At 39.9% G+C, this 12,738-nt stretch overlaps 1 protein-coding gene across 2 annotated transcripts in view; it reads left to right on the top strand.

The window, feature by feature from the left end:
* The window catches only part of FLRT2 (fibronectin leucine rich transmembrane protein 2), a 106,931-nt gene extending 94,474 nt beyond the window's left edge, over nt 1–12,457 (top strand). For both annotated transcript variants that reach the window (XM_060004099.1, XM_060004100.1), the window contains exon 2: nt 4,162–12,457. In XM_060004099.1, coding sequence (XP_059860082.1) covers nt 4,542–6,524 — 1,983 coding nt within the window. In that variant the 5' untranslated portion in view covers nt 4,162–4,541 and the 3' untranslated portion in view covers nt 6,525–12,457. The remainder of the gene's footprint in view (nt 1–4,161) is intronic.
* The last annotated feature ends 281 nt before the right edge of the window (nt 12,458–12,738 follow it).

The raw sequence follows: 12,738 nt of genomic DNA, 5'->3' as shown, positions 1-12,738 counted from the left end.
AAGAATTATCTGGCTCAAAATCTAAATACTGCTGATGTTGAGAAATCCTGGAGGATGTTTCAGTACAGAGAACTTGGTTAGTCAAAGGTGATTTTATTTTACTCTACATTTTGGAGTTCACCTTTTTAGATATCATTAATAATAACAAGTACACAGAGAATAAAAGTTTTATTTATTATGTTTTTGCCATGTGTCAGGCACCATATAACTTCTCACAAATATTATCCTATTATCCTATTTAATCTCAACAGTGCTGTTGAGTTAGGAACTATTTTATCCCCATTTTTCAGATAGGGAGACTAAGACTTAAAAGGTTAACTGGGCTTCCCTGGTGGCGCAGTGGTTGAGAGTCCGCCTGCCGATGCAGGGGACACGGGTTCGTGCCCCGGTCCGGGAGGATCCCACATGCTGCAGAGCGGCTGGGCCCGTGAGCCATGGTCGCTGAGCCTGCGCATCCGGAGCCTGTGCTCCGCAACAGTGAGAGGCCCGCGTACTGCAAAAAAAAAAAAAAAAGGTTAACTAATTTATCTAGCTCCTAAGTGCCAGAGGTGGGATGAGAACTCAGAGGCTATGCTTTTGATCATTATACTATACTGCTTTCTCTATAAATACAGTCTCCATTTTAAGGTCTAAAAGGATTTCTCCCCCTAGTGCAAGAAATATGGAGATTTTAGCCTTACTTAAGTTTAAAAAAAAATCATTATTGCCTAGGTGGTTGCAGTTTTACACTTGCACTAATTTGAACAAAGATACAGTCTACTGGCTGATATAATATGTAGGCAGTTGTTGATCCAGGAATTAGGACAAGTCTATTATGCACAGTTATTTTATGGAATTCCCAAGAAGCACAAAGAAAACCTTGAGAGTTTGTTTTCTTTCAACACTGAACTTGCCATAGCTGATCAACACAAGCGCGATCTAGATGGGACTTTTCTCGTATTGAGGTGGATAAACAGTGACGGTTTGCCCCATGTAATCCCATTAGGAGCTTTCTTCAGGACCACATCCTCTTCTTATGTAATTATAGGAGAACCACTCATGAGTAAAGTCCACCTGCCAAGAGAGCAAGGCCTGGGGCAAAGGGTTGGCTGATAGGGCTTTTTCTCTCCTTACAGAGGACACAGTTGAAGCAAGTGGAAGAGTTGCAATTTGGATGCACAGTGATGGTCTCCAGTGATCCCTGAGTACTTTGTTAGCTCGCAATCATTATTGCCTTGAGTCTCTTCACTGATGAAGTTTCTAAACAAATTCTACCATCTTCAAGCACTGGTTTGTTGTTTCTAGGGCCTTAAAGCTTGGCTTGTAAATGCCAAGTTGAGAAGCATCTATTCTTTTTACATAGGAATTTAAAGACCCTGGGGCAGCTGTGTTTTCTCCCTTGGAAAATTCTGTTCATTGTGTGCTACTATCACACTTTGAAGATTCCCATGGAATACTCAAAAATGTGTTAGATTCGATTCTTTTGGTCTCACTTTCCTACCTGTTTTGAAGAGTAAATGCTAATAGCACCAAACAGATTTTTGTTCTTAAATAAATCATGCTTTATGAAAGTAGGCCCCCTCTGATTACAAATAGCTCTTTAAGCTCCTCCTGGATATTAGTGCTTGTCATTCAGACATACATTTTCAAGGGTCTGTTGAAGCCAAGTGATATATTTAGTCATTGCATTACTCTACCTGTAAGATGTCATTTACATGTAAGATGCAATTTGAGACCATCTCCTGGGGACGAAAGTGATTAGTATGCCTTATGCTTTTACTCTTCTCAAATGAATCATTTGACATGCTCTTGCATGTATTTTACACTTAATAAATTAAAACATTTGAAAGCTTAAATAAGACGGCACTGTGTTGAGGGCAGTGTTTCTCTAATTTTAACGTGTACGCCCCAGGCTCTTGCTAATGTGCAGATTCTGTTTCCAGCAACTTCACAGGTTCGTGCTGTTGGACCAGGGATCACACTTGAGTAGCAGGCTATTAGGGAACATTGAGATGGTTTGAGAATTTGAAACCTGAGCTAGGGATGGCATCAAGCTGATGGCATTAAATTCGCTTTTCCTGCACTACGCTTAGTTGTATTATAAATTATCCTTTAAGCGTATAGGGAGATTTTGGGCAGAGAGGATGACTCCTGTTCCATGTGATAAAACATATATTTGTAATTTTTAACAACTTAAGTATGCTTAATTTTTAATAAAGTATCACATCCATCTGTTTTGCCTGGAAAGATACTCCCTATACCCCCTCCCTTTTTTTTTTTTTTTTTTTTTAAGTTTTCTGAACAATAGAAAAATGAATATTACCGTTTCTGGTCATCAAAGGCATTTTTTAGATGGCTCACAATATTTCAAATTGTAGAACAAATTTACAAGAGTCTGGACACTTAAATAGTAGTTACAATGGTTTTGTTTTTTTTTTTTTTCTTTTTTAATTACCTTTCTAAAGATAGCTAAGGGAACAATTTCAAATAGTTCCTCTGTGCTTTACATATAAGTTGTTTCAATTGTTGTGTATTGGTAAGAATTAAGAGACTTCCGGCTTGCCATGTCCTGTCACGTTAGCTTCTGGCACCTTTCAATTAACTTCTTTACTTCTCTAATCTAAAAATAGACGGGACAGTTGTGGAGCAAGAAGGTCTGATTACTATCTGTATATTGCCTTTACTTCCCCAACTGTGTCTTCTAACATTTCAAAGTTTACTGAAAGTCCTTTCCTAAAAGCAGGAAAACACATACAGATGGGAGGAAGGTTGAGTTGCTGGAAAATAATTCTATTCGTAGTCATGAGCTTGTCAGCTCTCAAAGGAATCGCAATGGTGTATCTCATCTGAACCTGAAGGTCTCAAAAGAGGGGATAAGTGGAAATGTGTCATGGGTAACTCAAGTGGGGGCTATTTGGGAGGCAGAGAGAGATGAGAGGAGGTGGGGAGTGGGGAAGAAAAGAGCAGTCTTCTCTCTGACTTGACATCACCTCTGTTTCTGTGCATCACCTTTAAACTGCTTCATCACAGTGTCAGATCAGAAGGATGCATCTTTCTAAATAACTTTATCAGTCCCCATTTTGCATTTGTTTATAACTGGAAAGGGTTTCACAATTTTTTTTCCCTTAAATTGTATTCGTTGCTCAGTCACTCATTTCATCTTGAAATATGACTGTGACCAGTTGCATTTGTAGATGGTCATCATTGATTCAATGGATTCAGCCCTGGGCCTCTTGTGCCTGTCTGTTTGGATATGCAAATAGATCTCTGAGAGAAGATACTGACTGTGCTGTGAAATTCACAATATGATCATTGATAGTGAGAGGTAACAGTATGGTCTCCGTTTGATGATAAAGATAATTGAATCGTTTTCATTTCTTGAATAACTTTTCAACTGAATTATTATTATTTAGCATGTCACTTAATGCCAACTCCCTGAGCATGTAGTCCCAATCACAGTGATGCTTTTGTTTTTGTTTTGTTTTTTAACATCTTTGTTGGAGTATAATTGCTTTACAATGTTGTATTAGTTTTTACTGTATAAGAAAGTGAATCAGCTATATGTATACATATATCCCCGTATCCCCTCTCTCTTGAGTCTCCCTCCCACCCTCCTTATCCCACCCCTCTAGGTGGTCACAAAGCACTGAGCTGATCTCCCTGTGCTATGCGACTGCTTCCCACTAGCTATCTATTTTACAACCGGTAGTGTATATATGTGCATGCCTCTCTCTCCCTTCCTCCCAGCTTACCCTTCCCCATCTCTGTGTCCTCAAGTCCATTCTCTAGGTCTGCGTCTTTATTCCTGTCCTGCATCTAGGTTCTTCAGAACCATTTTTTTTTTTTTTTAGATTCCATATATATGTGTTAGCATACGGTATTTGTTTTTCTCTTTCTGACCTACTTCACTCTGTATGACAGACTCTAGGTCTATCCACCTCACTACAAATAACTCAGCTCTGTTTCTTTTTATGGCTGAGTAATATTCCATTGTATATATGTGCCACATCTTCTTTAACCATTCATCTGACAATGGACACTTAGGTTGCTTCCATGTCCTGGCTATTGTAAATAGTGCTGCAATGAACATTGAATCACAGCATTCTTGAAAAACCACAGTCAGATCAGCACTTTATCCACTCACTACCCTTAACTGACTCTTTTCTCTCTACTTTCCTACAGCAGATTGCAGACTGAACTTAACCAAGTTCATAGGCTGATCCACACTGACCTGACGGACCACAGAAGAAGGGATTCTGCCTACCCAACTGGGCCCCTTTTGACCGCTGATAACTTGGCTTCACTTGTTGCCTGGGTGGAAAGTTCTCCCTATTGAAATTTTTTTGCACATGGAGGACAATAGCAAAGAGGGCAACATAGGCTGATAAGACCAGAGACCACAGGAAGATTCTTTGACCTTGGCCTTCGGGACTTTTCCTCTAGCTGGAGTTCTGGACTTTAACAGAACTGCGTTCAATCATTTTGGTTTTGCTATCTGTTTTTTTTTTTCTTCTTCTTTTTCTTTTCACTACCACATCGTATTTTATTTCTGTACTTCAGAAATGGGCCTACAGACTACACAGGGGCCCAGCCAGGGGGCTTTTTTCCTGAAATCTTGGCTTCTCATTTCCCTGGGGCTCTACTCACAAGTGTCAAAACTCCTGGCGTGCCCTAGCGTGTGTCGCTGCGACAGGAACTTTGTCTACTGTAACGAGCGAAGCTTGACCTCAGTGCCTCTTGGGATCCCGGAGGGCGTCACTGTACTCTACCTCCACAACAACCAAATTAATAATGCTGGGTTTCCTGCAGAGCTGCACAACGTACAGTCTGTGCACACCGTGTACCTTTATGGGAACCAACTGGATGAATTCCCCATGAACCTTCCCAAGAACGTCCGAGTTCTCCATCTGCAGGAAAACAATATTCAGACCATTTCACGGGCCGCCCTGGCCCAGCTCTTGAAGCTTGAAGAGCTCCACCTGGATGACAACTCAATATCCACGGTGGGGGTGGAAGATGGGGCCTTCCGGGAGGCCATTAGCCTCAAATTGTTGTTTCTATCCAAGAATCACCTGAGCAGCGTGCCTGTGGGGCTTCCCATGGACCTGCAAGAGCTGAGAGTGGATGAGAATCGAATTGCCGTCATATCAGACATGGCCTTTCAGAACCTCACCAGCTTGGAGCGTCTGATCGTGGATGGAAACCTCCTGACCAACAAGGGCATTGCCGAGGGCACCTTCAGCCACCTCGCCAAGCTCAAGGAATTTTCCATTGTCCGGAATTCGCTCTCCCATCCCCCTTCTGACCTCCCAGGTACGCACCTGATGAGGCTCTATCTGCAGGACAACCAGATCAACCACATCCCTTTGACAGCCTTCTCGAATCTCCGGAAGCTGGAACGGCTGGATATATCCAACAACCAGCTGCGCGTGTTGACTCAAGGGGTCTTCGATAACCTCTCCAACCTGAAGCAGCTCACTGCTCGGAATAATCCTTGGTTCTGTGACTGCAGTATTAAATGGGTCACAGAATGGCTCAAACACATACCCTCATCTCTGAATGTGCGAGGTTTCATGTGCCAAGGTCCTGAACAAGTCCGGGGGATGGCAGTCCGGGAGTTGAATATGAATCTGTTGTCCTGTCCCACCACGACCCCCGGCCTGCCTCTCTTCACTCCAGCCCCAAGTTCAGCTTCGCCCACGACTCAGCCTCCCACACTCTCTGTCCCGACCCCTAGCAGAAGCTATGCGCCTCTAACTCCCATGGCATCGAAACTCCCCACGATTCCCGACTGGGATGGCAGAGAAAGAGTGACCCCGCCTCTTTCTGAACGGATCCAGCTCTCTATTCGTTTTGTGAATGACACTTCCATTCAAGTCAGCTGGCTCTCTCTCTTTACTGTGATGGCGTACAAACTCACGTGGGTGAAAATGGGCCACAGTTTGGTGGGGGGCATCGTTCAGGAACGCATTGTCAGTGGTGAGAAGCAGCATCTGAGCCTGGTCAATTTAGAGCCCAGATCCACTTATCGGATTTGTTTAGTGCCACTGGATGCATTTAACTACCGAGCTGTAGAAGACACCATTTGTTCTGAGGCCACCACCCATGCCTCCTATGTGAACAACGGCAGCAACACGGCTTCCAGCCATGAGCAGACGACTTCCCACAGCATGGGCTCCCCTTTTCTGCTGGCGGGGCTGATCGGGGGTGCGGTGATATTTGTGCTTGTGGTCCTGCTCGGTGTCTTTTGCTGGCATATGCACAAAAAGGGGCGCTACACCTCCCAGAAGTGGAAATACAACCGAGGCCGGCGGAAAGATGACTATTGCGAGGCAGGCACCAAAAAGGACAATTCCATCCTGGAGATGACAGAAACCAGCTTTCAGATCGTCTCCTTAAATAACGATCAGCTCCTTAAAGGAGATTTCAGACTGCAGCCCATTTACACCCCAAATGGGGGCATTAATTACACAGACTGCCATATCCCCAACAACATGCGATACTGCAACAGCAGTGTGCCAGACTTGGAGCACTGCCATACGTGACAGCTAGAGGTCCAGCATTACAAACGCGGACAGTAAGACTCTCGAGAACACACTCGTGTGTGCACATAAAGACACGCGAATTACATTTGATAAATGTTACACAGATGCATTTGTGCATTTGAATACTCTGTAATTTATACGGTGTACTATATAATGGGATTTAAAAAAAGTGCTATCTTTTCTATTCCAAGTTAATTACAAACAGTTTTGTAACTCTTTGCTTTTTAAAATCTTAAAAAAAAAAAATAGTTGCTGAAGTACTGTACAGGGTTGTACAATGAGAACCCAATACTAAGGTAACAGAATGAGTGATTCTTCCTCCTGATGCAATTCACCACTTTGCTGTTGAAGCTTCAGAACAAATTCCTTTCCTAGAGTTGGTGGTCAGATGAAAGGGCAGGTTAAAATGGACTCATCAGTGTAGGATAAATAATAGGCATAAAACCAGAAATGACCCCAGATATCTTCACGCTATTTGTATATTTCCTGGTCTGGAAGAAAAGTGAAAACTTCTAGAGTATAAGAAAGGAGGTAGTCACCCTGATTTGACCCAAAGGAGGAAATGCAGAAAACATCTCTTGAGGAAGTCAGTTCCTGTGAGATAAGTTAACCCATCCTGGCAGAATCAAGAAAATGAGATAAGATTTGAAAAGACAGTCAAACCCAGGGGTTGGCTTTCTGACTGGGAACTTGAAAATCACTCTTCAGGCTTCCCTGGCCCTATGTGAAACAGTGAGAGACCTGAGTCTGTTTTCAGTCATCTTCGGGGGCAGGTAGGATGTCCCAGCAAGAAAACTCCCTTTAAAAGTGTTACTGTTCAAATCATATGTCAGGTTGAATCACATTCATCAGAGATATATTCTAGAATACTTTTTTTAGAAGAGGCTAATAAAATAATGGGAAGAATTATATTGAATGGAATTATTTTTGATAATGAGAACTATTTGGGTAGATTCACTGCAGCTATGTCAACATGATATTTAGACCAACAAGGGATCAATGTTTGGAATATACTAAACTTGTTATGTAAAAATTATTGATACCATTTAGACAAAAGCAAGTGATCAGTGGTTCTGTTATACTATATCAACTAACTTTGTTAGTATCATGTTGAAATAGCTTGAATTAATACCTTTATCCCCTCGGAAATTCTTGTCTTCCAATCACCTCACGTATATTTTCGTAATTAGCTGTAGAGGCAACATTTGTCATTCCCTCTCTCTTCAAAATTCAAAAGAACATCATGGATGCCAGTCTTGGTTGCACAAAATATCCATATACACTTTAAAATGTATACTAGTTCTCCTTGCTAATAATTCTGTAAGGACACATCAAAGCTGGCAAAATAACGTATTTGTTTAAAAAGCAATACCAAGTTTCCACCTTGAACTGACTTTGACCTTCCATTTTTTAAATTTCATTTATTCCTTTCAGTCATGGATGTTCCTCTTCTTTGGGAATTGTGGAGGGATAATCAATCTTATATTAACAGCATAACAGATGAAAAAAAATGATCAAGTCTGAGAGGGAAGACTTGTTCTCCTAATCTTGGCAAAGCAGGGCATAGGACAGAGGGCATGGAGAAGAGAAGGATGTCCAGACTTAATTCTAGATATTTTTTGAAGTAACGTCCGTCTTCAGAAAGCATGTATAATGTACTCCTTTCCATCCCTTAGTTGTAGAAGGGCTATCGATCACACACATACATTATCTAAAAAATACACCCTTGGAAAATTATTTTCAAAATCAAATTTAGGCATTTCAGTCTGTGTTGCATGTTTCCTTGATCACCAGCCATTATTTTAGGAACCTATGAAGTTAATGTCACAATCATTTTGCTTTCTCTTTCTCTGTCCCTCTTACTTTTAACAAAATAGAACTGTGATGTGTCTACTTTGTAAGAGTTTAGGTATAAAATGCTATGCAAGTTTTTCTTTATAGTAAGAGCTTTATTTTCTTTAATAATATATCCCCAACTCATATGTTTTAATCTCCCTTGTCCCTCAGAATAAGCAGAAAATATAACTGAAGTTATGTTATAGACACAAGAATTGAAACTGTGCAGTCAGTTGAGCTGAAATTAACTACTAATTAATTTGAATTAATTCTAAAGTGACTTCGGTTTTCATTTTAGTTTATTAGCTAGCTCGTTTTGTCTGTTGCTTTTTTTAAAGCTTGATCCACACAGTGAAGGGTTAAGACAATCTGTGAAAGTGATCAGTGTAGCAGTAAGCCATCTGAAATGCAAGACCATGACATGGGGTTTTGTGTACTTAACTGGATAATTCCCTCCCACTGTCCCTTTCTCCTTGGCTGTGTAGATAAAACTGTGTGTTCAAATGATGGTACTTTGATTTTTGAGGGTTTTTTTTTTCCTTTTATCCACAAAATAATCATTCTCATTTATTTGTATTGTGTGTATAACCTCCAGCTGGATACTTCGCTGCTGAAACAAATGTTTTTGCTTTGAGCCAAGAAGACCAAGATTAGAGAGGTTTCTATAATGTCTTATGGGATTCACAGAATTATTTGGGGCTTAAGTCCTATGACAGAGACCTGGTCATGTGAAATGATTAGGATGATCTGAAATGGTTCCTTTGCTAGAAGACATTTCTGAAGAGATAGAATCTAGTTATAGACTTAATTCTGAGCTTGTGCACAACATGACAGAGACTGTTAAAATTGAGATCAGTCTCCTATTTGTAATAGTGTACCTGGGGCTCTCACCTACACCAGGATAGAAAGCACATCATGGAATTTGTAACAACCATCAGTAGTGGATTATGCTTTGAATGGTGTTTTTGTTATGGGAATGTTTTACTGATACATCAACTCTGTATTTTGGACCTCTCTTGATCTCATACATTATTTTTCATTTTGAGATTAGTCAAGAGTCACAGTTCAAGGTTCAGGACAAGACCATGAGCAAAGCCATACGTACCGGCTTTTAAAGAGCTCGATGCTGTCTGACCAAATCAAATGATTTCAGATACTATGTGTCCACTTTCAGAGCTAGGTAACTGTCACTGTGCAGAAGAAATTCCAAAAGGAAAAGTCATAGCCATGAGTACACAGGTATTACTGACCATTAATTCATACCCAGCGTTGTCATGAATACCTACTTGTTTGGGGAGATGTATTTGAATAGGGAGAAGCCCTTAGCTTCCCTCAAACTGTCAAATGCATTAACAACTTTTCGCATGGGACAATCAAAAGCAGAGACACAAAGGGTGTCCTCCTGCCTATTTTTCTGATGCGAGAAGTGGAAAACATTCTACCCTGTGAGAAATCATGCAATTTCTAGTTATCTGGATGTTTGTTGAAAATATGTTACATGTTTTCCCAGAGATTTAAAAAAAAGTATAATGTGACCAGTCTGGTAAAAAGGATGAATGAAATAGCTGATGTTATGGCTCCATTTCCTACTAGATCATAATAGTCCTAGTCATTCCACAGGAGTTAGAACTTCCTTCCTCACTGAGGAGAACAAGCTCTCCATGTTGTGGACAGAGCATCCATTCCAGACACAAGACAATATAGTTGCTGTCCACAGGGAGGACAGCAGATAGCTTGGTCAGCTAACCTCACTTGCAGAATCCATTACAACTTGCAACAATGAAGTGATCAATTTCCATTACTTCTTAGCTTCTAGCATTTTTCTCTACCCTATGACAAGGAGACATTGTTTCACTTTGGAATATGAGAGTAATAGTTTTGCTCATGACTTACCTTTCCAACTTCATGCGAAAGCAGAACAGAAAATGGAGCCCCAAAGAGAAAGAGATAAATACATAAAACAAACCAAAAAACTCCTCTTCATTATTAGTTTTGTCCAACCTTGCCTGATGCTTTTTTTTTTAAGTCAAAATACTAATGTAGGAAGCAGTAGTTTACACCTTTCTCTAATTTCTTCAGTGGGGTCGAAAGACAATTGCTGACAATGGGGGATGCTTGTCCCTGATTGTGGGGAGAAAGTTTTGTACATGTTGTTATAACATGTACTGTTACACTGTTATTCTGGGGATACTGTTACAACAAAAAAAAAATCACATTCCTTTTGCTATAGTTTAAGTTTTTTTTTTTTCTTTTTCTAGCAGCACACCCACCAGAAGAGCACAAAGCAAGGCCATCACAACAGACATTTTTTAACTAGTGTAAAACACACACTTGTGTACACACACACACCACACACAGGGGTATTCGTAAAGACATCCATGGGATGTAAGATTTATAACCTTTCTGAGGCAAGGTGAAGGCGTCGCCACTGTGTGTCCCTCGTGGGAACAGCATATATTCGCTGAAAGTTAATCCTGATGATTTGTTATTGTTTGAGCCGTATGTTGATTTGCTTCTGGTTTCTGTGTAGTGTGTTCTCACTGACAAGGGACTGCAAGGGGCTGGAAGATTCTGCATCACACATCCCCTGAGACCTACTGTGTCGCACACTTTGTTAACTACAAACTTCACTCTACACTATACAGTACCTTGTTGATATACTCAGTAAAGGCTTATTTTAAAAAGAAACCACATTGTGTTTATCTGAGTAAGTTCATTGGGATACTGCCCATCCTTGCTTGGTTCATGTCAAAGACAAATGAGGGACACTCCCTGATGGAGGACCATGGATGGGATGAAGGAGGTAGTAGGGTTTTTCATTTTCTCTTACCTTGAAGACAACTTCTGTGTTTTAAGGCCATTTGACTCTTTTTGTGTGAGGGGTTTATATGAAATCTTCACGTTCTTTTCTATTTCCTGACTAAGTTGTGTGTTCCTATGAATATCTTTTGAATATACACACATACATGGAGCATATTATTTTGTGTTTGTGAAATCTGTGTTGTTTAGAATATAGATAAATGCCAATGTAGTTATCTCATCAGAATAGTCTTTTGCCCTATTTCATAATATACACTGTCCATTTTAAATGTCACTTTTCCTTAAGAATCCTCATGGTACTTTCTACTTCAGAATTGTTTATAGAGCTCATCCACCCATACTTTCAATAAGCACTCATGAAAATGTATGTATTCATATGCTCAAGTTCAATTCGGGATTATCTCCTGATTTTCCAGAAGCCCTTTCTCTAACCCCTCTTGGCCGTTTTACTAATAGTGTATTTGACAGAGACTGAATCAGGAAATAAAATGATGACACTCAGTTACTACTATTAATGACTTGCAGAACCTCTGTTGGAGAATTAACTATGAAAGATGGTTGTAACAGGTGATTCATATTACATTTGGGAGATTTTGTGCAAAATAATGTCTATGTGTTCTTGGTTACTTTTGCCAAGAGTTACAGACTCTACTCTGTGGAGACCAGATCCTTAGTCGAGGAATACCTTTCATTCAAAAGAGTTTATGAAACAACTTTTACTATGTCCCAGGCACTGGTCTGAGTTCAGAGGTTTCATAGAAGAATGAAATACAGTCTTAGCCAAACCAAGTGTATTTCCTACTCCACCGTGTTCCTAAAACGTTTGTTCATCCAATATATTTACTTTTCATCTACTTTTTACAGAGTACTTTATTAGGTTCTACTGGGGATTCAGAGAAAAATATGACTCTGCTGCTAGAAAGCCCACAGATCGTGTAATAAACTTGTTTTCTAACATATTCCAGTGTCTCAGAGCCCATGTGATAACTTTACATTCTCTCATTAAACTCAACGAAATATCTAAGATAACAAAAGAGACATATATACCTGTTGGTAAGTTTGATAATGCATCAAGTTTGTATATTAGATATCTAGAGAGAAAGAGGTTAGAGGATCTTGGTGTTTAATAGATGAAACAAAGAGAGTGCTTTGATAAGATCAGAATTCAACTGAATTAAATTTTCAAATTTACATCCAGTAATTGAAAATTTTGGAATTGTATTTGGTAATTACAAAGGCAACCTCTTAAATTCCCATTGAGCACAGAATGGAAATCAATCAAAAATAATAATCATAATAATGGTACCTGGCTCCATGGACTCTTCTTGTTTTCTTGCCTCTTAATCAATTGACTAGCCTTAAGACTGACTAGCCTTCAGGACAAATTCTTAGTGTTTAAGATTTTCAGTGATGGAGATACCACAACTTCAGCCAGTGGATTCATCATTGATTGTTTGTGACCAATCAAGGGAATATTCTTACAAACCTCAAAATATCTATGTCTTTGAACTCCCTTGGTCATCCATTCCTATAATTTTAATTTTAATATTCTGATTTT

The sequence above is a fragment of the Delphinus delphis genome, chromosome 2 (genome assembly GCF_949987515.2).
Source record: "Delphinus delphis chromosome 2, mDelDel1.2, whole genome shotgun sequence".
Lineage (NCBI taxonomy): Eukaryota > Metazoa > Chordata > Mammalia > Artiodactyla > Delphinidae > Delphinus > Delphinus delphis.
The sequence above is the reverse complement of the archived record's forward strand: the minus strand, read 5'-3'. Positions and strand labels throughout refer to the sequence as shown.